Consider the following 27,780-nt stretch of genomic DNA (forward strand, 5'->3'; position numbering starts at 1 on the left):
CGCAAAACAAGCATCAGGTCACCAGTGCACATACATTCGTAGAACACTAACCACCGCTTGCAGATTTTATCACCAGCTTAGAGTGCAATCAGTGCGTACAATTCATTGAAGTGCGTGTCAAAATGGCAAAAACAACTTATTGACACGGTACTCTATCAATGCTATAAGAACAGCAGATATGCCTCAAAATGCCGACAGAAAAAAAGAAGGGGGGTGTTTCTTATGAGACTCAGGGCATTGCCGACTCAACAACAACATCCGCCTTGCTCTAAATTTTTTCCCTAGACTCCTGTCACGACTGAGTCATTGCTCTCGTAGAATTCCCCACGGCATGCTGCATTCTGTCATACCATTCACCTATTCGAGTATGCTCAACCATATCTTTCCCAGATTGGAGGTGCCGGATCGGCCTCAGCACGCCAAAAACAGCGAGATCAGCTAAATTAGGCTCTGCGCCACCTGTTGCAGATAACAACCAGAAAAGAGAGTCAAGTCTTGCAGCATTCTTCTCACTGCTTCTGACCAACCAATGAGCAGAACCGATTGAGCTTACCACAAAATGGCCTCCCTTTAAGAGCATCCACCCATGTTTCAGCAGCTTCATACAAGGCTGCGCGTTCATCTGTAATGTTGTGTCTCTTCTTCAACTTCTTCGACACCATATACATAGCTGCAGCTCCGCTGTACTTGGCAATTAACCTCTCCATGAAGCTGAAGTTGCCTATAATTGTGGATCCTCATCATACTATAATCATAATTCATTGAAGTATATAGAGCAAGTATGGTACTCAATAAGTAGATGTTCATCACAATTAGCAGGAGAAATACACCGAGGAGTACAGAAAAGGTGCACTCTAAACTGTTTGTTTAGAATAAAAAACATCACCAAAAGAAATTGTGAATCAAACTAGTATTTATTGAAACTATAGTACACAATAAATTCACAAGATCAGAGAGAAAAAGAATTGACAAACTAAAACAGGCAACAATAGAAAGGGATGAAAGTAGAGTATGGATCTCATAAAAGCTTAGAATACACTAGAAATAGATGAAACTAGAGTATAGATATTGGATCCTCTAAGCGCTTAGCAAAGACTTAAGAATATGAAAACTAGTGCACTTCAACTACAGGTCCTAGAGCCAAACCCTAGCCGAACAATGAATTACAGTGAGTCTAGTACTAAACATGATTAAAAGAAATAAAAGATCACGATCAACAGCAACATTAGCCCAACCACAAAAGGTCAGATCAGTCACATGATGGAAGGAAGACCACATGGATGTTGATTGAGTCTTTGTGGTGCCTTTGCATGTCTAATGTTATATCATGAATCAGTTGCAAACTTTTGCCACAGTGTATGACTCTTAGTATCATAATTGTCTACGCATTTTACTGGGTTGTATGTGTCAAAAGATGTGGGCATTCAGAAAATCTAAACTCGTTTATCTTCAAAAAAAGAAACTTCACAGATTCGCAGAAAGCTCTGGTTGTGCTCAAAACAGCTATGATCTGGGAATAAAAGATGGTTTCTGGATTCAAAACCCTACTATGCTCAAAACAGCTATGATCTAAGAATTAAGGATGCTTTAGAATTGATGTCCTACAATAGACAACAAGTGTGATACCATATCACTGCGGAAATACATGAAAACTTGAGCTGGTGGACCAAGCTCCCTATGGGGTTGACCAGAGTTTACTTGCTTTTTCCTTAAACAAACAGCTTGACTCATTGTCAACTCTTGCTGCTATACCAAAATAAACCTTTCCAGAAAAAGGGCACTGCCAAGTCAACTACTGTGAACTAAAGCATAACAACACACCTAGCTTAGCCTCACTGCTCATGTCTCAGTAGAAGGTAAACAATGATCAATGATGATCATGCTCTTTCGAAAAATAGATGCTTAAGCACATCCATAGGTTGAGCTTCCATTGTCTACTTGCTAGCTACCGGTAAAATGCACAGTGCTTTCGCACAGCTTGTAGACAGCTCTTTCACTTGTAAAGCAATAGAAAGTACAGCTAAGTATTAAAGTAACAGTGCCAGCAAATATTTCCATGCTAATTGCTTCTTTTTGTTGGAATTGGAACAAGCTATCAACAGTTAGCAACTAAATGGGGTAAAAATTCCAAAAAAAAAAGGAAAAAAAGACACAGATATGTTGCCAAAAACAACTCAGGAACACCAATGCATATGTTGTCCTTACCATGGGTAGTAATATAGTAGAATGACTCAAGGGCTTCTGAAGGAGTTCTGTATATATTTGGTGATAAAACATGAACCAAATGATTATCGACCCACCTACATCCAGTTGTATTACACACCAATGGTGAGTCAGTGACATTGTGTGAAACATAACAGGAGATGTCTAAGATAGCTTGGATGAAAGGAAATGAAGTCACAGAAACCCCAGAAAAAAAAAGAAAATGGCAGAGAAGTTAATTGTACCCACGCCACTTCCTCTCCTCCTCATTTTCCGCCAAGTCATCAGGATGAATTTTTCCGAACAACTGATGCACACACCAAAATCGGTCATTGCAGAGTGTGACTGAAAATCAAAAGACCTTCAAAAACTTGCATGTTCGGCAGAATAGGCTTGAATACTCCAAAGTTAGATATCATTAATCGCATCAACATGAAAGAACAAGCATGAGATAAAAAGGATAAGGGGAATGACCAACAACCTGAAGAGTCATTCATCGGATTTCCATCTACCATCAGTATAGGCACCTTCTTGTAATCAGACCATTTGATCTCTTTCTTGCTGATGGGGTTGACCTCCACAACTTTGTACGGTATTTTGTAGTAATCCAAGAATGCTGAAGGAAAAGAAAAGAAAATCAAACAACATCATAATGAAATTAATGATACCCACATGCAAGATTAATAATGGACAACGACTGACGTACTAACAATCATGAGAGATGCCGTAATACCAGCAGCACAAGCGAAGGCACACTTCAGCATTTTAAATTCTCTCACTTTAGTTTGGTTTTCCTGGCCAAGAACTATCTTCCTACATATTCTGTAGATACTGGTTACGGTGTCCAATGCGATCCGATTAACTTCATTGTTATCATTTTACATTTCCCCAAGCCTCAACTTCCCTTTGTGATGATAAGAGGAAAAAAGGAATGCTACAAATACAAAGAAACCACTGTGAGCGAACAAAATCTGGAGGACACTCTGATTCGAACCAGAGAGAGGGATCAGCCAAAGCGTACATCCCCAAGATGCCTCTCTCAGTGCATACACACCACTAGACTGAATCTCTTACAGCAAAACTTCGCATGCTCAGCCTTCGAGGGCCAAAGAACACCGATTACTTCCCACGCAAACAAGAAGCAGCACGTACCGAAACGGCGAAGCGCTTCCCTCGCTGAACTATTCTAGCTTCTTAAGAGATTCTAGAGAAAGCCCGGTAGCTAACCTTTAACTTTGTTGCAGAAAGGGCAAGCCTCGTACTGGTAAAGGACGACGTCACCGGGGAGAAACCTCGCCCCTCGCGAGCCCTCTTCCCGAGCCGGAGACGTCGCCGCGGCGGCGGCGGAGGACACGAGCCTGGCCCCCGCGGCGCCATTGGACGCGGAGGGGATCGACGGCCAGCGCCGGCCGGTCAGTACCTCGGAGAGCCACGGGGAGCTCGTGCCCACCCGGAGATCGCGGAGCGCGGCTCGAAGGAGGCGGTGCTGGGACGCGCCCGCGGCGGCTGCTCCGCCGGCCGCGGCGGCGCGGGTCAAAGCGGCGGCTCCTCTGATCGACCTCGTCGTCATCGTCCGAATTCCGGAACCGGGAGGGAACTTTTCAGTGCAAGAGTAATGGCGAAGCGGCGGGGAAGGGCAGCGGGAGGTGATTATAGTCATAAATGATTTATTTTATTTTGTTCTTGCGAACTGATTCTAAATATCTTTTCTAAAAGTTTAAAATTTCTAATTTTGAAATAAAATTACGTTGATAGATTTATTAATTCTATTTCAAATTAATTTTTTTAATAAATTTTTCACTTTTTTTCCTTTTTTTTTTTTTTTTTTTTTTACTCATCTTTTTCTTCTTCTTGTGGCTAGTCGTCGGATTGGCGGCGCGCCAGGCGTAAGACGGCAACCTCAGGAGCATCATCAACCTCGTCGGTCGAGCCTCGCCAAATGCTGGGAGGCCGAGCCTCGCCAGTGGCTGGGCTTGTCTCCAGTAAGCTCGTCGAACCTCACTCTAGTTTGGCTAGCCTTTGGCGGCCAAAGAATGGTGGACGGCGGGGCGCGGCGAGAGGACGGCAAATGGCGGATGGCGGTTGCGAGATGGCCGAAGGAAAGAGTTCTTGATTTTGATTCTCAAATTCGTTCCGGAACAAGAATCAACTTTTTTTTCTTGATTCTATTCCCAATCTGTTTCTCGAAACAAAATTTTTGATGAAAAATACAAATTTTCAAAATTTCATTTGTTTAATATAATTTATAAATATTGGCACATCATGCAATGTCGTCTTTAAAAATCTAATTTATATGATGTAGTCTATAAACTTTCAGTGCATATTCAATTTACTCCAAAAGTAAAAATGTTTAATGACATCCTTTCATTAATTCAAATTAAGAGATAATATTGAATGTGTTTATATAATACAGGAAGTAGATTAAATATATGCTAAAGTTTGTGGACCTATTAAATAAAATAAAAATCTACAACTGACAAATGCATATTAGTTTAAAATTCAATAACATGCATTGAACAAATTAAAAATTCATGAACACATTACACATTGATCTAAAATTAAGGAATCATTTATACAATTATCTAAATGCTAAAGCAACATATAGTTTTTTTTTTCTGGTCAATAACATATGGCTAAATTACATGGTGCAAATTAAGAATATAAAAGAAAAACCTATACGAGTAAGTACACCTATGCTTGAGATTATGAGAGATCAAAAGAGCACCGCATTTATTTTGTTAATTTAAGCAATTAGATTCGATTTTTCAATGACCTTATATTCGAACAAGAGTCGAAATCAGTCGCGACATTTTAATCTAACCTCATCCTTTGGAACTTTTCCAATAATGAGAGGTGGTCATGAGCCTGAAAACCCGCTAGACTCGCGTAAGCCTAATCAATCAGCTGGAAGGATTAATTTGGAGAGTCTGGACGAGTAATCTCTTCGCGGAATGGAGTTCCACTTGTCCACTTCGATCGGTCAAGGATATTTAGAGGCATTAATAATCTCTGATAATGGGCGGGCCCAACTAAGAAATCGTCAGCCCAACGTAAGGCCCAACGTAGGCCCGACGGCGCCCGCCGTGGGGAAGACTAGGGGTGTTTGGTTCGAGAACTTTCCCAGGCGCTTTGAGCCCCAAAGCCCCTTGGGAAAAATTTAAGGGTGTTTGGTTCGGGTTTCAAATGCTACTTGGCAAAATGTTTGCATTTGGAATCTTTGGCGAATGCCGGGCGAATCTTTGGGGGACCAGCTTTGAGCATTGGGCATTCGGATATGCGAATTTACTTGTTCATCGCGTTCTTTGTTCATCGTCTTCTCCGCCGTTCAATTTCTTCTTCGCCGTTCGTCTTCTTCTTTGCCAAAGGCGGCGCTCGGCCCGCGACCGCCGCCGAGAAGCCTCGCCGAGGTCGGGCGACCTCGGCGGCGTCGCCCGGTCTCGCGACCCGGGCGACAGGCGAGGCAGTCCCGGCGGTCTTGAGGCGGATCTGGCGCCGCAGACGGACGATCGGGCGGTCTTGAGGCGGATCTGGCGCCGGAAGGCGATCCGCGCCGGACGGCCGAGATCGGCATCCGCGACCTCCGGCGCCAGATCGGCGGTCCTGCAAGAAGACCGGATGTGGCCGTCCGGCGGTGGCCAGCCGCCGGAATTTGATTTCGAGACTTTAAAAAAAATAAAAAATAACCAAAGCTAATTCTAAATGTAAATTTTGCCAAACGGTGTTTATCTAAGTTGCGTTTAATCTAAAATTTACCAAACGGCCTAACATTTCCGAAAGTTCTCTTCTCTCAAAGATATTTGTATTCCAATGGCATTCCCCAAAAGCCGAACCAAACGGGCCTCAGCCGAGACGTAACCACAACAAAAGGGCATTATCGGTACATCACAGCCACGCAACCTTAAGTCGGTCGACCTCCGCTATGAATATGACCCCTGCTCCCAGCAAAAGGCTGTACAGATATCAGAATCTGTTGGGGGCTAGGGTTTTCTTCTTCCTCTCTCGCGCGTTCTCGTCTTCTCCATCGTCCTCCTTCCGTAGCGCGCGCGCTTGCAGGCGGGATTCCGTCCTCTACTCCTCCTCTCCGATTCGAATCGGGGTTTCGATCCGACCGCGTGCCTCGCGATCCTCTCTCGTGTGGGCGAAAGGCGAAGTCTTTTGGAACGATGTCTCGTTGCTTTCCCTACACGCCTCGCGAGGGATGCGTGAAGAGAGGGACGCTGAGGGAGACTTTGATGGGGTCTCTTAAGGTTGGTTGAGCAAACTTCTCGGTTTTGTCTCGCAATTTCTCGGTTTTGTCTACGGCCTTGGTTTTGCTCCGGCCGTGATAGGCGGGGGTCTGTGTAGCGATTTGTACATGTGATGTGAGGTTTGCCTGGATCTTGAGGTTGCCGCCGGGTGGAAGGTTGTGTTGCGCGTAGTGGTAGACGCTGGTTGCCCGTGTATTTTCTGGATCTTGTAATTATGGGGTTCTCTGTTTTGTACATGATGGGGGCAAGAAGTGAAAGGAGCAAACTTTGTCCATATTCTGTGTTTAGTGTTTAGTGAGGCAATGCTTTCTGACGTACCCAGCTTGGGTGCCATTCTTGTAAAGATTTAAAGATTGTAGTTCCTGCCTGGTGCCTTTGTTTGGTATTTGTTGCATGAGTAATTTGAACTTAAATACTAAATAGTTTGATGCACCTACGAAATATGCGAAATATGCGGACTTGCACCTATTCAAATATGCGAAATATGCGGACTTGCACCTATTCTTTTGTTGGGTTAATTTCAGTGATTTGGACTAAAACTTATGACCCAAAAAAAACACTAAAACCGTTTTGTGAGATGTCTTATCGTGCATCTAATCTTTAATCCTGCTAATGATTAACAATAAACTGGGTGTATGGCTTGTTTTAAATGGCGACATCTGTTTCATGTATTCTCCAAGTTATTTCCTGAGATTGACGAGCACACTCAATCTTGTCTGTTTATTTGTACTGGTTTGGCATCCTTGTATAGATTTCCGAAATTGGTTTATTATAGATCGGATTTGATGGTGCCGAAAAATTGTCATATTGGCTGCTGATGCTAGCCTTTTTAGATGTTCACTAGCAACAGGTAGAAATAATGTTATCTACCTCTGCCTATATTGTTTTTTCTGCTGGTTGGGGGAGGGTGAGTGGATTGATTGGACCTGAATGTGTCGGTTCTTTCAAGTGGAAAGAACTAGAAAACTTGTCTTATTGCGACCAATGCTTTATGATAATGCTTGGTCGTGCTTGCTTCTTGGTTTCCTGGTCCCCTGGTTTCCTGTCTCTGTGCTAAATGTCTTCTGGTGATTATATTTGACGTATCTATTTTTTTGACATTACAGGCAACATTCTCAGAATCCGATTGAAACGAGCAGCAGCACCCGAGAGTCCATTTGTTGGTCCCCTGGTTTCCTGTCTCTGTGCTAAATGTCTTCCAGGTAATTCCGCAACTCCTCTCCGAGCTGGCGCCATCGACCGATTCGGCTGGAATTGAGCTTAATGCGGACGATTGAGGATGTTTCCGTGCGCAGCTGTTGTTCGTGATTGCTGTTTTTGGGCACTCGCGTCCCTTTTTTATTTTTCTTTGAATCGATGCTGAGGATGGGAATCGGAGTTTCAGGTGAGTAGGAGATGGAGTGGTCGACGGTGCAGCATCTGGATCTGAGGCACATAGGGAGAGGCCTCAAGCCCTCGCAGCCTCACGCGGCGGCGTTCCATCCCCATCAGGCGATTGTCGCCGCGGCTATCGGAACCCATGTCGTCGGTAAATGCCGCTCTCGTGATTTTTCTTGTCTCTGCTTCAACGGCTTTGTTTTGCGTTATGTTTCAAATGTTTGGTTTGAAGTAGTTTGGGAGTCATTTGATTGCGGTATTAGTCAGGTTTGTTGTTGTGAAGAAGATGAAATTTCTCATTTCTATAAAGATAGCCAAGTTTGTAAAGTTTCTTGTATGGATATGAATAAAAATAGAGAGAATTTGAGGCAAAATACGGTTTTACCCAAGGATGGTTGCTACTCAAATGCCTAACCTACTCGCTAACTCAAGTCTGGCTTAAAGAGTTTTTCTTGGGTAGATTTCCTATCGAGTGCAATGCTAGATCAGATGTGTAAATAATACCACATACTAGACAAGTTTGGCACATTGGGCTCATTTAAAAAAAATTAGTGCTTAGAAGTTACAATGTTTCAGAACTCCCTTGATTCTGGAAGAAGTGGCAAAACTTCCATTGATCAGACAAAGACATCAGTTAGCTTCATGAGGCCTGCCATGTCAATAATCATCTACATTCATTTTTCTCTTTTTTGACCCAGAATTTTTTACATGTCATAATACTTTCCTTTTGCCCAGTTTGGGAAAATGTCTGTATTTCCTATAATCTTTTCTCTGCATGTTGTTTGCCGGTGGTGAAAATGATAACTTTTAATTTTTTTTTGTGTCAACCAGAATTTGATGCAGTTACTGGAAGCAAGATTTCGTCAATTGATATCGGTTCTCCTGTTGTTCGGATGCAGTATAGTCCCACTAGTGGGCATGCTGTAATTGCTATCCTTGAGGTCAGTTTCTTGATGGCTTTCTGCATATAGGATTTTAAGTTGCTAAATGAAGATGACGATATGTTCCTGGGATGTTTCTGCGTTACTGTCCTTGCATGGTCTATTTGATGTTTTAGGCTGGTGGTATCATAACTTGAGCATATAGGTATAGGATCCTTTCTTTCATGGTCGATATGTAACAGTTGCACATGTCGCACAAACTTATGCATGGATGCAGATGCACATACTTGTAAAGTTCACATGATAAATAGGAGTGCATGATTTTCATAGTGAGGAAATTTTTGCAGTTAATTACCAATTTTCCAGCTGGATGGAAGTGAGTGATACTTTTGTGACCCCAATGAGGGACACAATTTGATGACCACTGCTTTGACTATCATCTCTAGAATCTAGATCTGCTGTGTTCCTTCTTATTGTAAACTAAATCCAATAGAATGATCTACACTAGCGTATCTGTTTCAGTTTTCATGAAGGAAACAAGTAGATAGCTATTGACATTTACTATATACCAAATGTATCTGCTTTACTGATTTTTTTCCTTTCCTTTTCACTCATGGACAAGCATGAGTTATTGAGAGGAAACCCTGCCTCTTCTCTTTCAGTGCTCATTGAGTTAGTCATTGTAAATTTACATTACTCGTGGTAATCTTCCATCTCTAAATCATGCTGCAGTCTTATTTGTTTGATTCTCTTCTTCGTGTATTAGATACCTATCTGAAGCAGTTTTCCTTTTTTTTTTTTTTTTTGGGTGGGTGTTGTTTCACTTGTGCTTCTTTTCACCTCACTGCTCTTATTCATTCCCTTCACAGGACTGCACAATTCGATCTTGTGATTTTGACTCCGAACAGACCTGTGTGTTACATTCACCTGAAAAGAGGATGGAGCAGATTTCCATTGACACAGAAGTCCATCTTGCTTTGACCCCTCTGCAACCCGTTGTGTTTTTGGTTTTCATCGAAGGATGAGTGTGACAGGTTAGTTGATCTCTTCATTTGATTTAGTTATTGATCCATTATGAAATGTTTAGTTTTTACATCTTATGCTTTTTCTCCTATGCATTTGTTTTGTTCTCTCCCGGGGGCGCCAATACACACATGCATGTATACTATATAATTCGCACACACTTTTTAGAGTATATTTTCTATTAGAAGGTAAAGGATTCGTTTTTGAGGAAATAAGGGATGTAAATCTATATACAAAAAGAACCTCTGAGCTAGAAAGAAACTGAGAGTCTGCTGTATTTATTGAAGCATTTTAATATAAACAGAACTCAAGGGTTAGAGAAACTCAGAGATCTTACAATATTCCAAGAGCACAAAGTTATCACCCACCTATCTGTTAATATCTTAATGGGGAACTCTTTCCTCTCAAGAGCCATGGCCCAAATTATGAAGAAAGGTACAAGAAAGTCGAACTGTTTTACTAAAGGGGCCTATTATACTCTGCCAAGCTTAATCTATAACCTGCCATGATCCAGTTCATATTGTAGGAGCATAAAACTCTGACCAGATCTTAGCTATAAAACACTAATAAATGTTTATGCTTTGGTTTGTGAGGCAATATGGAAGGCTTTAAGTCTATTGGTAGGTTTTTTCCGTCATGATGGCTTGACGGGTGTATATAGCAAGTGGAGAATAAAGTGGCAGGTATTGAAAATTGGAAGAGAGAAATATTCTGAAAGATAAGCAAGGATGAGCTGAAGAAATAAAAGAAGAGCCTTGTTAGGCATGCATTATGCACACTTCCAGAATAGTAAAGTACATCATGCATTATGCTTGAGTGGGCCTCTGCCAATAAGCACACTTACACCTCTGTCCTCTCTCATCTTCAATTTACTTACCTAGAAAGGAAGATGTTCTTAGACCAATGGTATTAAGAGATGGAAGGAATACAGTTGTGGGCATCAAGCCATGAGCTGATGTTGGTGGAAAAAAGACTAAAAATGAGTGTATCTGATTTAACCGATAACCAGGATATCTCTACTACATTTAGAATTACTGCAGAAAAATTTGGCATTATGCAATCACTTAGTTATATTCAATATCGTTGAAAAGCCTATATACTACATTACTTGAGTTGAGATGCTACTACTTAGATTGGATGGATAGCTCAGTAGATGCAATCTTGTAGCTCTATTGTGTGGGCTTTGGTAATGCTCTGATTCAGAAATTTGTTTCCCAGAACTGGAAAGCTAATTGTTTTTGGTTGTTTTTTAAACTGAAAGTACGTTTGCTGTATTCTTATCTGGGATATAATGTGCAAGACAAGATGACGACAGATGTCCTTAGCAAAATTTCAGCAGTGCTGCATCGATATATGGTTGCATATGTTTTTGAGCTGTTGCATAAGGATCATCTTGGTCTTTTTGTTCTTTAGTAGAAAGGGTTCTAGGGAATAGATCTTACGTTGTGATCCTGGAAAAAGGCGTCACCAATTGGGCTCTAATAGCTTATTCAAATATCATGGAAAAGGTCCTTAAAAAAGCATAGAAAGAAAGATAAAGCACAAATGCCACTCAAACAGTCATCTGCTGGGCTCATTTTTGAGCTACTTTCTTATTGAGCTTTATAATCTCCAGATTGTAGCTACAGAACTGTCATTTCATGCACAGAGCCTTAGACTTGCTCTTAAATAATATGATTCTGGCAAAGCAGATAAATCTTTGTTCTGGCCTTATTGATGGATCCATATTAATAAGGTTGTTTTTTCTGGCACATGCTTGTAGTTGTTGGAACTGTTGAAGGAGGTAGGGCACCAACAAAAATAAAGACAGACTTGAAGAAACCTATTGTCAATCTTGCTTGCCATCCTCGCCTTCCTGTCCTGGTAACATATTGTCTTCCTTTTTCTCTTTACTTTCAGTTAAAAGAACTTTCTGTCCTTTTCCTTTGTGGGTACTGCTAATGCTGAACGTTTACTTTTTTTTTTTCCAACTACAGTATGTAGCTTATGCAGATGGATTGATTCGAGCTTACAACATCCATACATATGCTGTTCATTACACATTACAACGTGAGAGCTCATTCCACTATGCGTCCTTTTGACATTTTAATGTGTGGCTTTAACTGGCTTTGCTTTCATTGCAGTTGATAATACTATCAAGCTCCTTGGAACCAGTGCCTTCGCTTTTCATCCTACTTTAGAATGGGTTTTTGTTGGTGATAGACGGGGTACTTTATTGGCATGGGATGTCTCCACTGAGAGACCTAATATGATTGGAATGTAAGTTCTAATAGTTATCTTGTGATGCATTGGGGTCATTTGTTATGCTTAGGGGGCTTCATCTTGTCAATGACACGTCTATAGTATCATAAATATGTGAAAGGTAGAAGAGACTGAATCTTCGGGTGTTTAGAAAAGTTCGGAGGCTTGAGAACATGAACCAACCTGGTCATACCGGCTCAGAATTTTTATTTGTGTTTTAGACCAGTTTGGTTATTTGGGCTGGTTCATTGGGAGTCAACTTGTCTACTTGCTCCTTGGTAGTTGGTGCGGCTTCATTGAAGTATGCTGCTACAGAAGTAGGACGTTCTGAGTTCATCTCCTTTCTCCATCACCATTGTCATCATCATCATAGTCAAAGTTGTCTATTGCATCTAAATTAGAGTTGTTTGTGATTGGGTTTGCTTCAATTCAGTTGGGGGTATATTAAGTCTCTTTCCTTAATGACATCTCTTCTTTTTACCTGATGCCCTTTATAGTGACATATTTGGGTTCAAATATTTCAACCAAACCCAACCCACTGGTAAAATCACCTAACCAGTTATTCTAGTTTGTTACAGATCATGGACTTTGATGAATTAATTGCCAAGGCAAGTCCCAGAAAATCAGAATCTAAGTTGATTTTCATCAATGGAGCTTAAGATTCCCATGAAACTAAATAGACCATGCAACCTGCAAGTTAAACAAAGAAACCATGTTGACAATGACTTCAAAGAAACCGTGTTGACAATGACTATAAGTTAACATGCATTCGCTGCAGGGAAATACATTATGGGATTATATTGAGGAAGGAGAATACTTAGCATAAATAGGTAGTAGTTAGGGTTTCAAATAATGATCAATGAGATTAAATTATCCATTCTCCCATTCAAAGAGTGGGTTGGGAGGCGTTTTTTTGCTGCTACATAGGGTTTCAAATAATGATCAATGAGCTTGGATTATCCATTCTCCCCTTCAATGAGTGGGTTGGGAGGGTTTTTTGCTACTACATTTTATAGGAATCAATCGAGTGTAGGAAAGTTAGATTTCATACTCCCTATGCATGGGTATCTGTTTTGTTTGGATAATTAATTTGGAGACTCAATAAAGGAGAAGCATCCTATGTGTCCATAGAAAAGTAGCCAATAGAGGAACCCATGCTGTTTATTTAACTTGTGACATAGGATATCAATTTTTTTGAGCACCTCTGGTCTAAATCAAAACATTGTTTTCACTCTTGTCATCCACAAAGGTGAATTACTAATGTTATAATCATCCTTGGTCCACCTTCAACTTCTGATTCTTTTCCATTTATTGATTTTTACATCACTTTTGTGGGCGTATCATTGAGTGAAGCAGGTCTTAATTCCAGTCAATCAAGTGTAATTATAGGTCTCTGCATTTACTGAAGTTGGCATTTCTGAAGCATGATCACATACTAGGAATCAAATGCCTATTGCAATGTGTGTGGTGAACATGCATAATGTACATTATGTACAGTGGCTAATCTTTTGTTTATAATATCTCAAAAGTAGCTAAATCTTCATGTTTCAAGCTTTAGAAGTGGAGAATCGGTAATGGTCTAGTTACTTTTATATACGAACCCGAAAAAATAATATGTGAGTTATATTTTTGGTCATAGCTATTGATTTGCAGTACAATTGTTGCCATGAAATTATTAAAGCTCTATCCATTGCTATTTTAAAATTCTGTCCTTAGACATGACATCAATGTAGTTCTTTTATGTGGGTAAATTGATGAAGCACCAAGGGAATTCACCTATGTACAGATGATCAATCACAATAGAAGGGAGACATTTCCTTAAATATTAGCTTTTGGAAAGATTGAAGATCTTGATAATTGGAGCATTTAATAGGGGGTCAATATCCTGGATAATATGCCCAGTGGAATTTTTTTGGAATGTGGATGAAAAAGTCATGGTACAGTTAGCGTCTCTAGGCAATTGGTGTATAATGCTTCACGACTTGTTATTATGATCTGGACTAGTTGCAATTTGATATAGAGATGTCATTTTTAAACGGTGGGGTCCTCCAAGCCAAAAGAAAACAAAAAGATGCTTGGATTGTCCATGATATCATAACAATTTTGCAGTACTTTTTTCTAATTTATTGATATTTGTGTGGTACATTCTGGATTAGTGGTGACGCAATTCTTACTGTGTTTATAATGTTCTGTTAAGAATTTTATTGCCCCAGTAACAATTTCTGACCATGGATGCATTATTCTAATTACGTGCAACCAGTACGCAGGTGGGTTCTCAACCAATTATTTCAATTGCTTGGCTTTCAATGCTGCGGCTGCTAGTCACACTTTCAAAGGATGGGAACCTTCAAGTCTGGAAAACACGTGTGAACCTTAATCCAAACAGACCACCCATGCAAGCAAATTTTTTTGAACCTGCAGGTATTCCAGATTTATGGGTTCTTCATGCATTTCACAACATCACCATAGCAGAATATGCTGATTTTTCCCGTCGTCTCTTTTTGTGTGAAACCGTCATTTGATACTCAAGGAAGTGCAAAGTGTTTTGATCTTATAAGGAAAAAAATTGTCAAGTTCTTTCCTGACGCGAGCAACTCTGATTTCTCCTCTATTTTAAATTCTTATTTCAGTCCAATATGTTTAAATGCTGGCAATGATTTCACATTTTACATATGAGATAATGTAAAAGAACTTAAATATGGAAACCATGTGATGGTTTGTGTTGGAAATTCAATTTGCATTTATTACGTATCATGGGAGTCTGGTGGATGGTGCTTGTTGTGTTGTGGATTGAACTTTGTGTTTTGTTACTTGGTTGATAAGATTTGCACTGGCTTTTTGGCAGCTAGCTCGATAAGTATTCTAAGTATTTTTGTTTTCCCTGCATCTTGTTGACCAGCTTTTGATATTGAAAGTTGTGAAGAGGCTTTTTTCTCATGGATATTGAAATAATGGGTTTTTGACCCCCAGTTGCTAAAATATGTTCCATTCCATGGGTGAAAGCTGCTTCTTTTTGGATTGTTAGTCTTCCAGCTGTTGACCCATATATAAAATTTGCATCGATAAGAAGTCAGCATGAGTTTGGTTTGCTTCTTTATGTGAATGAAGTGCTTATCTGAAGCATGATAGGATGATTCAGTATCGATCTATAAATTATCCAGTTGGATGTGGAAAGTAAAGCAATAATCATGATCACATGCAGTCTATTTTGCAGGAGTCATTAGTAAAAGCTCCATAATCTATGTGGCATTGTTAACATATAACAAATATTTTGCCAAATAAGAAATAATTATTACTGGTGTTCCATAGTCCTGACTACTAATTTCTTATGAACAGAATCAGTGTTCCAAAGATGTATTTTCATTTTCTTCATGAGTTCTTGACTTCTGCAACTTTGATGTTGTTGTCAACTGTTGAAGTGCTGGAGCTGAAATAACTGATGTCTAGTTTCTCCTCTGCCTTGCATGTACTTGCACATATTCTGATCTGCTTTGGCTCATGGTCTTCTTGATTTTGGCTGCAGCAATTGAACCAATTGATATCCCTAACATTTTATCTCAACAAGGGGAGAAACGGTGTATCCCTTACCACGGATTAGAGCATTAGAAGTGCATCCCAAATTGAATTTAGCCACTCTTCTCTTTGCAGTTACGTGCAGCCATCTACTTATTACTACCAAAGTATCCTGATTGGACTTGTGAAATGAATCTCATTTTTTCCATTGACAGAGTATGGCAAGCACTGACAACCCGAAAAGTAGAGCTGCATACACTCGGGAGGGACGGAAACAACTCTTTGCAGTTCTCCAAAGTGCTAGGGGTCTTCAGGTGATTTCTAGTATTTACCTTGATGTACCATTTGACCTATTTTTTTGTTATTAACAACTGCTGAATACTCTCATCTATGTATAAGTTGATTTATCCTTCTCTCAATTTATTGCTGCATCTTCGGATATTCTATAGTGTCGATGCTTTTCAAGCAATTTCAGTCAAGTTAATAGTCATGAGCTATATTTATTGACAATGTGTTTCTTTGGTGAATGTTTGGTCTAACTTATGGATAACTTTTGGATGTTTAAATTCCTTCTTTGAGGAAAATGTGTGATTTTACCAAGAAAAGGAGTGGCTTACTTGGCAATTACCATGGACCTCTAGGCATTAGATTTAGGTTCTAGTTTCATGACCCTCTCTTCCACCCAATGGGTGATTGAACGTATCTTGAATCCCTTTGAATTCTGTCCCCTTTCTTGTTAAGTTTTAGTTCTAATTGTTATACACTTTTCCTCTGTGGGGTTAGAGAACTTATCTTCAATCCATGCATTCTGAAATATTTGCTTTTGTATGTTTTAGTAAAATTATAGACCATCATCAGTGACTTTCCTGAAATCCTTCTAGTGCATCCTGAATATACATCTAATCATATATCATCTTTTTTACTGTCATCAAGTAATATTTTCATTGGTTATGGCTAATATTTTTATTCTAGCTTCCAATATGTGAACTAATAATTCATAAGTGATGTGCAGCATCTGTTTTGAAAGAGAAACTTTCCTCCTTGGGTTCCTCTGGAATCTTGGTCGAGCATCAACTTCAAGCACAATTGCAAGAGCATCACTTGAAGGGGTGAGTCCAGAAATTCTCACAGCGTTCATTTTTATTATACCCTGTTACATGAGCTTATCTGTTTGCTGAAATCATTTATGCTATTCTGTATCTTTGTTGAATGATTAATTTCTTTTTGATCTTTTTTCCAGTCAAAATCACCTTACAATTTCAGATATTGCAAGGAAGGCATTTCTTTATAGCGTATGTTTCTTCTTTGCTTTAATTTTTGTGGACTAATGTTGATTATTTGTCTCACCTTTCTGTGCTTTACCACATATATATCTAATGGTTTTTTTTTTTTTTTTTTTTTTTACCTCAGCTAACTAATTTGGCAATGTGTGGCTGCATGTTGCAGTCTTCTCCTTGGCCTTTGTTTTTTCTTCTCCAGTCCTTTGTATATTCGATGAAATTTACTGAAAAATCGTTCACCACATGATTAATATATAAGATTAGATAGCAGAAGGAAAGCTTGCTAATAAAATACAAGACTGATTCAAAGTTATTGAATATATAATCTCCAAGTTACACAGTATGATGAAAAGAAGTATCAGCCGAGACATGAGTCCTTTTCTGCTTTCCAGATTTTTGAACCATGGGTGGGCTGTATAACATAGTCTTATGTGGTTGTGTAATCACTCTTTACATATAAGGGTATGGTTGAGTTGTGGAAGTTTTAAATTTATAAATCTTCTTGCATCTGAAATACGCTATAAGATTTGCCCAAGCACAATATTAACTAAGACGGTTTACCTGAGAGCTGCATTTTGTGTTATTGCACTTTGAATATAGATGTAGTAGTGTCTCCTGGTTTGAATGAGAATATGTACTTAATTCTGTCTTTCATAAATGGAGCATAATTAATTCAGATTTCAGTTCAGAAGTCAGTTGGCTGCATTAGCTAAAAATTTGAACCTTAAAAAGACTTTCATTGAGCGTAACCCATGCAATGGGTTTCAATCTTTCAGTAGGCCTGGATTGGGAATTTTTTGAAGGCCCAAAGGAATGTGCTCTAAATTTGTTTACTATTAACGCATTGAAATGCTTATCAGGTCTGGGCTGGTTAAATTGCTTTAAATTCATATTGACAAAACCCTTGAACTTCAACTTTCTTTGAATTTTTATCAGGAAATGATGACATTTTTACCTTTGGCAATAAGTGGTTTCACTGTTTCTATTATTTTTCATGCTGGAAAAGATTTCAGATTTGTGGGTGCTATTTGATGTTTTTCTGTAGTAGGTGTTTTTCCACCCTATGATATTAGCTAGCCTGTCTCTATTTTCTCTTCAGATTGTTCACACTACTTATTGGTATGTTGTTGCAGCATTTCATGGAAGGTCATGCAAAAAGTGCTCCTATTTCTCGATTACCCCTTGTTACTGTCTCCAATGCTAGCCATCCTCTGAAAGATATTCCTGTTTGCCAGGTAACTTTTCAGTCTCTGATGCTCAATCTCTACAATCTCTATCTATTTTCATTGTATTTTTGTCTGAAGCCATTTTCATTTGGCAGCCATTCCATTTGGAGATGAATTTCTTTAATAAAGAGAGTCGAGTCCTTCACTATCCTGTCCGAGCTTTTTATGTAGATGACCTAAACCTCATGGCATACAATCTTTGTTCTGGGACAGATTCTATCTACAAGAAACTTCAAAATCGGTATGATGCAACGCAAAACCCTGGCATCTGGAATATTGTTTTGAATTGTCAATCACCTTAGGCTAATGTCTCCAGAAACTTGTCCTCTTATAATTGATGCAGTATGTTATTTCAATTGCAGATCCCTGGGAATGTGGATTACTATCCAACACGCATAGTCTACAGCATGAAGCAGCATCTTTTTCTCATTGTTTATGAGTGCAGAGGTGCTGCAAATGAAGTTTTCCTTTACTGGGAAAATACTAATATTCAGGCTGCTAACAGTAAGGGGAGCTCGGTCAAAGGTTTGTCTTTCCAATTTCCAAGGAAAATCCACTTTTACTTCATGTACATCGATATAAAAGCCACAGAATGACTTAGATCATTTATTTCTGAACTTTTCAGGTTTAGATGCTGCATTTGTTGGTCCAAATGAGAATCAGTTTGCAGTACTCGACAACGACAAATCTGGACTCTCTTTATTTGTACTACCAGGAGGAACTTTACTAGAAGCTGATAATCAGAAGAAGGAAGCTTCTAGTGCTGAGCAAAGCGAATCTGCAGATACTAATGTTGGTTCTATTCAAGGCCCTCTTCCATTCATGTTTGAAACTGAAGTTGATAGAATTTTACGACTCCTATAGGTACCTGAAGAGTGGAATTTGCTTTTGTCATTCATATATCTTGTTAGATGCTTTTACATGATCCAGATTAATGTGCAGAGTCAACTTTGATGTTTGCTTCACATGGGAACACCATCGGTTTGGCGAAGCTGGTCCAAGGGTCCCGCCTTTCAACTACAAATGGCCATTACATATCGACAAAAGCAGAAGGGAAAAAATCCATTAAGCTGAAAGTAAATGAGATTGTTCTCCAGGTAATGTTAACTAGAAATGTTTTAAGCCTTCTGGACTCTTTATCCAGTAATTGATTTTGCAAATGGGTTGGTATCCCCTTTGTGCCACTTGAATGAAAATGTTCCTGATAAGAAGAGGGCTATCTTTGACCTTTAACTAATTTTGTCCAGGCAACCTGCAGTCCTGACAAATGATATAAGAAAATGTCCATGAGGATATATTTTTATTTTCTGTGTGACACTAGCATAAAGATACCCCTTGTCGAGCAGAGATCTGAGCAATTTTCACCATTGTAGTTAATTTTATCTTTTGTGGGTCTGTTAGAATGTTATAACATAGGATTTCTGTAAACTCTTGGTTCCTGCATGAGCTTGTGATTTTTTTCGCTTTTTGGCCACATGTAGTTTGCAGTTTGATTTGGGAAACCTTTCTCTTAATACTAGTCATGAGGACACTTTGCCGATTTCAACCAGCTATAGAATTGGAATTAACTTTTTATTGAGGGCAGATATAGGCTTTAGATTGTTCAGGAGCACCTGAGAATTGTGTGCACTTGGAAGACAAATCTGCGATCTGTAGATAGTGGATCTGGATGAACATTGTTAAATTACATTTGAGGAATATGTGTTGAGGTGCTGCTGATAGGAATGAAACTGCTTCTGTGCACATATTATAGCATGTGTTTTTTGTAACTTTCGGTAGGAAATGAGAATCTCTTTGTAAGAAAATTGATCCTCTTCCTCTTTCCCTATCTGTGAACTAATTTCAAGAATGAGGAGATTTAAAAGCTCCATTGTTTCACTTCAGAATCTGCAAGGGTGTGGTCATAGAAATGTGGTTTAAATTTTCTTTTAGTATCAATTTCAAATGATGCACTCTAGTTTTGTGGAGGATTCATGTCCTCTCCTCTGACTTCTTTTGCCACCTTGTTGCTGGTTCAACGACATAGCTGTTACCTCTTGATGTGATCCTATCTGCTGTTATGTGATTAATTGAACTCATCTAAATCATACTGGCTTGATGTCCTGATTGTTAGGTATTGTTGTTTAATGTCGATAATCCTATTGACATGTGCTAGTATACTTTTTCTTTTGTAATTTTATGTATGACATTGAATAAATGCGTTTGCCAATTCAAATGTTGATGTCAGTCGGACTTCGGCAGGTGCATTGGCAGGAAACTCTCAGAGGCTTTGTTGCAGGAATAATTACTACGCATAGGGTTCTTATAGCATCTGCTGATCTTGATGTGCTGGCAACCAGTTCTACCAGATTTGACAAAGGAATGCCTCCAATATCCTAATTTAGAGGCTTTTCAATTAGCCTTTTCCTCTTGGCTACATGTGCAGTAGAGTTCATGCTTTTCACATGTACAGATTATGAAAATTTTGTTATTGATGTGATGAGAACATTGTATGTTCTTAACTTCACCTTACTTCAGATCTATTTTATGGGTTGGGCCTGCACTTCTGTTCTCCACAGCCAGTTCAATTAGCGTGCTTGGCTGGGATGGGAAAGCAAGGACCATTCTCTCTATCAGTATGCCTTATGCAGGTGCTGAGTTTTGTATTTTTAGGATGTTTTAAAAATTTCCAGCATTTTTTAAATTTATATTTCATCTTTTGATTTTTACACTGTCACTGTACTTGACACCAGGATGATCTTCCTTTCCAGTTTTGGTAGGTGCTTTGAATGATAGGCTGTTGCTGGCCACCCCTACCGAAATAAATCCTAGACAGAAGAAAGGAGTTGAAATTAGGAGCTGTCTTGTTGGACTTCTTGAACCTCTTCTTATTGGATTTGCCACAATGCAACAACACTTTGAGCAAAAAATTGACCTTTCTGAGATACTATATCAAATAACGTCAAGGTACTCAACCCTGATGCTACACTGTCTGGAGTGAAGATGTACATGTTATTGCTAAATGAATTTGCATGAGATCCTAGTGAAACCTGACATGCAATATCTTTTTTGGGTAACAAGGTTTGACAGCTTGCGTATAACTCCACGATCACTCAACATCCTCGCAAGAGGTCCTCCTGTTTGTGGGGATTTAGCTGTATCACTCTCTCAATCGGGTCCACAATTCACACAGGTTTGCTTTTCACCATGTTCAACAGACTTCATCATAATCAATCATCTTAGGACCTATCCTGTTTATTTACTGTTTTGGCTGTCTAGGTCTTGAGGGGTATATATGCAATTAAAGCCCTCCGATTTTCTACGGCTCTATCAGTCTTGAAGGATGAGTTTTTGCGTTCGAGAGACTATCCCAAATGCCCTCCAACTTCTCATTTGTTCCATCGTTTTCGACAATTGGGATATGCCTGTATCAAGTAAGTAGACATAAGTACCTAGTTGGGAACTTCACTTGCCTCGAGAAATGTTCACATTACATGTCATTCCTAATAATTTGTTTCAATTCTTACAACTCTTAAAGTCCACCTGTACTGTTAATTTCCGTTTCTGCTTGTAATTATCTTGATCCGACATTTGCTCCCATATACACCAGATTTATAATAAATCAATATAGTAATGTATAAGGGATTTCCTGTTGAAATCTATTGTTTTCTTGTATATTCTTTGGTCTAAATGCTTGGATTTGTAAATCCTATTGGTATGAATGAGGTCATTGCTGGAAATTTGTGCAATATTTGTTTGGGCAGTGATGATTTGGTGCTGGAAGAACTGGCTTGTTGAGCTTGACTGCCAATAGTGTGACAAGTGAGACATTGACGGCTTTTACTATGGAGTGGGTTTTTTTTTTTTTTTTTTCCTTTTTGGTCAGAAGTCTGGAGTGGTTTTGAGTTGGTGATGTTATTGTTAATTCCTTTTTAGCTATATTCCATATAGCATGATGACAAACATATTACACACATGCATCCTTTGTTATTCCAAATGATACTTAGACTGCTATACAAAAAGATGCATGGAATTCAATTTCTATGTGATCTTGCTGCTTCTGTTTAACATGTGAGGTGACACATTTCATTCTCCACGAATATCTCTGAAAATATATCCGAAATGCAGTTTGAAGCTCTGATGTATTGTTTAAGCGTTATTTTTCGACGAACACCATGTCAGTTATTAACGTGAATATTGACTTGGGGAGCCTTGAAAATTGATTATTCTCAAGCTTGCGAATATTGTTGATTGGGTCGCGTGGTTGAATACCATGGTATATTTGTTTAAGTTGGCAATACTAGCCTTGCCTAAGTATACATAATCTTGTCTATTTCACTGCTTTAGTGTATGGGTCCCATATGTAATATTTGTTGACACTTGACCTCAAGTGCATACAGAATGGTGTATTGAAGAGATAATATTGTACTTGGGTCCATTTACTTGTGCCTGCCTTCAGTTGCTAATAGAGAATTGACATGCAGGTATGGTCAGTTTGACTATGCAAAAGAGACTTTTGAAGTCATATCTGACTATGAAAGTATGCTGGATCTCTTTATATGCCACTTGAACCCCAGTGCCATGCGACGTCTTGCTCAGAAATTGGAGGAAGATGGTGGCGATTCAGAAATCCGGCGATATTGTGAACGAATTTTGAGAGTCCGCTCTACAGGATGGACACAAGGAATTTTTGCTAATTTTGCTGCAGAGAGCATGGTCCCTAAAGGACCCGAGTGGGGTGGTGGAAACTGGGAAATTAAGACCCTACTAATCTGAAGGACATACCTCAGTGGGAGCTTGCGGCTGAAGTTATGCCATATATGAAAACAGATGATGGTGCTATTCCATCTATAATTGCAGATCATATTGGTGTGTATTTGGGTTCAATCAAAGGAAGGGGCAATATTGTGGCAGTTAGGGAAGACAGCTTGGCCAAAGTTCTCATTCCTGTTAGAAATGACAGTAAGCCAAATGGTATACAAACTTCTTTGGTGAAATCAACGTCTAATGGCATTGCCAAGGCCGACTCCAAGGCTGAATCCTTGATGGGTCTGGAAACCCTTACAATGCATACTGCTACTGCTGCAGACGAACAAGCCAAAGCTGAAGAAGAATTTAAGAAAACAATGTATGGTGATGATGGTAGCAGCAGCGATGAGGAAGGTGTGTCCAAAACAAAGAAATTGCAAATAAGAATTAGAGATAAACCTGTTGCCTCTCCCGTGGATGTTGACAAGATCAAAGAGGCAACAAAGCAATTCAAGCTAGGTGAGGGTTTAGTTTCATCAATTAGTAGGACAAAGTCATTGGATATTGGGCAGAGCTTGTCACAACGTTCTGCTTCTTCAACTGGTGGAATGGTTACTGGCCCTGCAGGTTTTAGTCCGGTTTCTGCTCCTGCAGATATTTTTGGTACTGATGTGTTATCACAATCTGCACCAGCAGCACAGCCTGGTCCTGCCATTACGGGAATGGGGGTGACAGCTAGACCCATTCCTGAGGACTTCTTCCAGAATACCGTATCGTCCCTGCAGGTTGCAGCTCAATTGCGTCCTCCTGGGACATCTCTCTCAAAAATGGGTGAACCTGCTAGAGGCGTTGAAACTGGAAAAGCAACAACTAGTCAGGTCAATACATCTGCAGCTGATATAGGGCTTGCTGATGGTGGTGTTCCCCCTCAAGCCTCTCAACAACCTGCTGTCCCACTTGATTCAATTGGACTTCCTGATGGTGGCGTTCCACCACAAACTGCTGCTCACACTGTAGTAGCACCGCAGCCTCAGGCTCAAGTCCCCATCTCAACCCAACCTCTTGATCTTAGTGTTCTTGGGGCTTCAGCTTCCACAGATTCTGGAAAACCTGTCCATCCTGCTTCTCCACCAGCATTCGTGCGGCCTGGACAGGTGAACTTAAATTATTTACATAGACGTATATTGAATTGTGAAATTGTCCTATAGATTTCTTCTCTTGAGTATTGAGAAGCATTTCCACCTATTTGGATCCCATGAAGAGTAGTTTTGGGGCTTCTAAGTTCTAGACTAGTGTAACGGGCTAGTCTTTGCTTCTCTCCTTTTGCTATAGTATGAAAGTTGTGTTAGACTGCACAAATGCTTATGGTTTGATAATGCTGCTGCTGTAGTATGGCAAAGAGCAAGATTCTGGAACTATGTTATATGAAGTAAAATACTTTAACACCTTGATCTATTGAGTATTTCTTTCTTTCTTTCTTTTTTTCTTTTTACTTTTTAAAATTTTGTGAAGAACTCCATTTGATCTCTCTTGTTATGGACAACAAAGTGGGGCTGCATCCTGTTTTATTCTCATTTTTCAATGATGTTGCAATCTTAACGTTGTCAAAGTTTTGCTTGATATATGATTAGATGATTGTACATTGAGGTTATGCATTAGTTGGCCAGTGGCCACATTGAACTCCCACTCTGCTTCAACAACTGATTGATGAATTCCTCATATGGAATGCATGTTAATTTTATGTTGTTGGCATTTACAGGTTCCACGTGGGGCTGCTGCATCAGTATGTTTTAAAACTGGTCTTGTACACCTTGAGCAGAATCAGCTAGCTGATGCATTATCTTGTTTTGATGAAGCCTTCCTGGCACTTGCAAAGGACCAGTCACGTGGGGCTGATATTAAGGCACAAGGCACTATTTGTGCTCAGTACAAAATTGCAGTTACTCTTCTACAGGTGTGTGGTAATTTTTCTGTCAGTTAATGTAAATTAATGAAATGCTCGTTTTGATTTTGAAGGCAAGTCAGTTTAAGTCTGAAAATCTCTTTCGGTTCATTTTGTCAGTATTGTTGAACATGCAAATTTCACGACTTATTCTTATAGGTGAACTCTATTTCCTCTAGATATCCATAATTTGGCCATATTATTATGCCCAAACTTGCATCATTACATTTTTTATATTGACACTGCAGCTCTGAAAACCTTCAGCACATTTTACAAAGGAATATTTGTGGAGACATGGTCTAATCTTCTATGGTTTTCGATGTATGACTGCCACTTCTGAGAATGCTGCATTCATTTTAGTTGAGTAGTCATATCCTGAATATAGAGAATTTGACTACAGCAAGACCCACTCATGGAACCTCATCTGCTCACATTATACAGCCAGAGTAAAATTTCACTTTGCCATTCTGTAAGCGGTGCCCAGAAAAGTGATTACTATATGTAATTGCACGAGGTTCTTTCTTGTTAGTGAAGCCCATTTTTCTGTGACATTGTCAGTGCCACCTCTGTGATATGAAATTTGTTTTGATATAATGCAGAGAGTTTGGGAGGATAAAGTAGTCATAATCAATAAGGAGTCCGCTTAATTGTTTTCCCCATTATTTGAGTTTCTTCAGACCACATCTACCTCTATTGACTTTGATACCACAGGAAATTGGACGCCTGCAAAAGTCCAAGGTGCCAGTGCAATTAGTGCTAAAGATGAGATGGCCAGACTATCCCGACATTTGGGTTCTTTGCCACTACTTGCAAAGCACCGAATAAATTGCATTCGGACTGCCATCAAACGAAACATGGATGTTCAAAACTTTGCTTATGCCAAGCAGATGCTTGATCTCCTCTTGTCAAAAGCACCTCCAGGCAAACAGGACGAGCTAAGGAGTCTTATTGACATGTGCGTTCAGAGGGGTTTGTCCAACAAATCTATTGATCCTTTGGAAGATCCCTCTCAGTTCTGTGCTGCCACTCTCAGCCGTCTTTCAACTATTGGGTACGATGTCTGTGATCTATGTGGAGCGAAGTTCTCAGCTTTATCAACTCCTGGATGCATCATATGTGGTATGGGAAGCATCAAAAGATCGGATGCTCTTGCAGGTCCTGCTCCTGTACCTTCACCATTCGGCTAAAGACATACTCTCATTTATACACAGATATGAGAGTTTTGAGTTCTCGATCCTCTAGGCTTCATGTTGCTTACTCAATGATTCAAGGTGCTGCTAGATAAAATGCTTCTGTAGGATGTTGAAGCTGCTTATTGGAGAGTTTGAATAGAACGTGTGCCCTTTAGGTACGTACTCTCTGTATTCTTTTGTAGGAGCTTGTGGTATGCTTCCAAATTTTCCCCTTGTTTTATTCATTGTATATGTTGAGCCATTTTGTCATGGCCACGCATTCATGTCACCGGTGTGTATATGTAACATACAAATTCTACTAGTTGAAGGTCCTCATTGATTATTGTCCATTGATCTGTAATGGAAAAAGGAAAGACTAGAGAGTGACTCGAAGGAAGAGTGGCTTGTTGTGGAAGTTTTTATGGCAAATGATAGATGCCGGAAATCAAATGTCCTAAAGACCAAGTGAAGTTGTTTTCTGAAGTTACATCGGAACTCTCCTGTGAAGAACTTGTGGCTTAACCGGGGGTAATTTTCATGGACGAATGGAGCGCTAGTGTCCATGGTTTTTATTGGCGGTTGATGTAGTTTATCTTTGATGGATGCTGTTGCAGGATTTTGCTTCTAATTGCTTATGTGATGCTTTGTCTAGTTACTGCGTGCTGTCGGCGATATATAGATAGATTCACTGATTCTCTGACCAAGATATATTTTGACTTACCCTTTGGTCCCAAAGACCTTTAGAGGGAAGTAGGAGGGAAAACAAGCCTTAGTGTTGGTAGGAACTAAAGTATTGACGAACAAAAGCGCAATGATTGTCCAAATTATCATCATTTCCGAGGGAATGCGCCAAATGAAAAGTCGATCTTCGATGTCCCCACCAGATCCTCCGCAGGTGTATTGAAATGTATCTTTGGTTCCACGTCAGTAGCATTCAAATCCATACTATAATAAGGTCTACGTTCATTTTATAATCTCTCTCCATCCTTCAACACCTCCAAATATCGAGCTATTTAATGGTTGATACCTCTCTGATACCTTCATATTCCAAGGAGAAGGAATAATGCACTGGTATTGTTTTTGTCGCAAGTTAGATGTAAAGATGGCTTCGGATTGTCCCAGGGCAAGATTCCTGAGAATCTTTTAGTCAATCTTGAATTCTAGTGGAAATATACACAAGCCTTTTTAAGGACATGTATCAGTAATGCGGGATCAAAGTTCATGAGCACCGCGCACGCTTCAACTAGCTTTTTCCAGCCACGAGGGTTTATCTCGGCATGGAAATGATACTTTGGAGTGAGGCCTACCAACGAGGTTTGACTGACCTTCCGAGACAGAGTGAGGAAAAGACGAATCTTTGTCCCTCACGATTAACAATCATGTCCCGGAGATTGACTAAAGTAGCTACTTGCTCGAGTTTAAACCTGCTTGTTTGCCACTACAATGAGTGCACGTGGGGCCGATTGACCCGAAAAGCATTTTTAGGGGGGATCTTTCAAATTTTAGATCGTGCACCGATGGTCACAGCTTCGAGATTCCAGGTGTTGAATAATTCTCAAGTCGTGCACCCTTGGTTATATATATTGGTGAAGAATATTAGGTACAGTTTGTAAATTGGGTGCTACAGTGTCGTACCTGTAATACATTGTCTAATGGGTGCACCAAAATTGTCGATATTTCTCTTTTCATCTTTCATTATTATGGATTAATGTTACAAAAACCTCAAACTAATGCTTTGTGATTTTTGATCACAAAAATCAGAAACTAGTTTACTTGTGACAAATTTATCCCAAATTATATTTTTGGTTAGCAAAAATCTCAAGTTGGTATATTTATGATAAATTTACCCCAAATTGTTATGGATTATCATGTGGATTTGCCATGCCAATTAAGTTCTTGTCTTGTGTCATCTAGCTTAACAATTTTAGGTAAAATTTGAAAGAAGTTA

The 27,780-nt window shown here is 39.5% G+C and overlaps 1 protein-coding gene and 1 pseudogene across 2 annotated transcripts; one reads left to right on the forward strand and one right to left on the reverse strand.

Moving 5' to 3' along the window:
- Positions 1–35: 35 nt before the first annotated feature.
- On the reverse strand, positions 36–3,832 carry LOC120294694 (prostaglandin E synthase 2-like). Its single transcript, XM_039315096.1, has 6 exons — positions 3,430–3,832; positions 2,684–2,818; positions 2,448–2,547; positions 2,206–2,300; positions 554–721; positions 36–459 (listed from the first exon to the last, which is right to left on the reverse strand). Exons 1-6 carry the CDS (start codon positions 3,770–3,772, stop codon positions 293–295), a joined length of 1,008 nt encoding a protein of 335 aa, XP_039171030.1. The 5' UTR covers positions 3,773–3,832; the 3' UTR covers positions 36–292.
- A 2,478-nt stretch (positions 3,833–6,310) lies between these two features.
- Positions 6,311–26,225, forward strand: LOC120294955 (annotated as a pseudogene). The gene is made up of 26 exons (XR_005552310.1): positions 6,311–6,449; positions 7,556–7,651; positions 7,834–7,977; positions 8,658–8,767; positions 9,577–9,741; positions 11,493–11,593; positions 11,707–11,779; positions 11,854–11,989; positions 14,232–14,392; positions 15,495–15,618; positions 15,700–15,798; positions 16,487–16,593; positions 16,725–16,776; positions 17,898–17,999; positions 18,086–18,231; positions 18,334–18,515; positions 18,616–18,854; positions 18,933–19,087; positions 20,232–20,360; positions 20,503–20,620; positions 20,741–20,936; positions 21,051–21,162; positions 21,249–21,403; positions 22,454–23,872; positions 24,478–24,694; positions 25,393–26,225. The product of XR_005552310.1 is annotated as an uncharacterized LOC120294955 (transcript).
- The last annotated feature ends 1,555 nt before the right edge of the window (positions 26,226–27,780 follow it).

The sequence above is a fragment of the Eucalyptus grandis genome, chromosome 6 (assembly GCF_016545825.1).
Source record: "Eucalyptus grandis isolate ANBG69807.140 chromosome 6, ASM1654582v1, whole genome shotgun sequence".
NCBI classification, from domain to species: domain Eukaryota; kingdom Viridiplantae; phylum Streptophyta; class Magnoliopsida; order Myrtales; family Myrtaceae; genus Eucalyptus; species Eucalyptus grandis.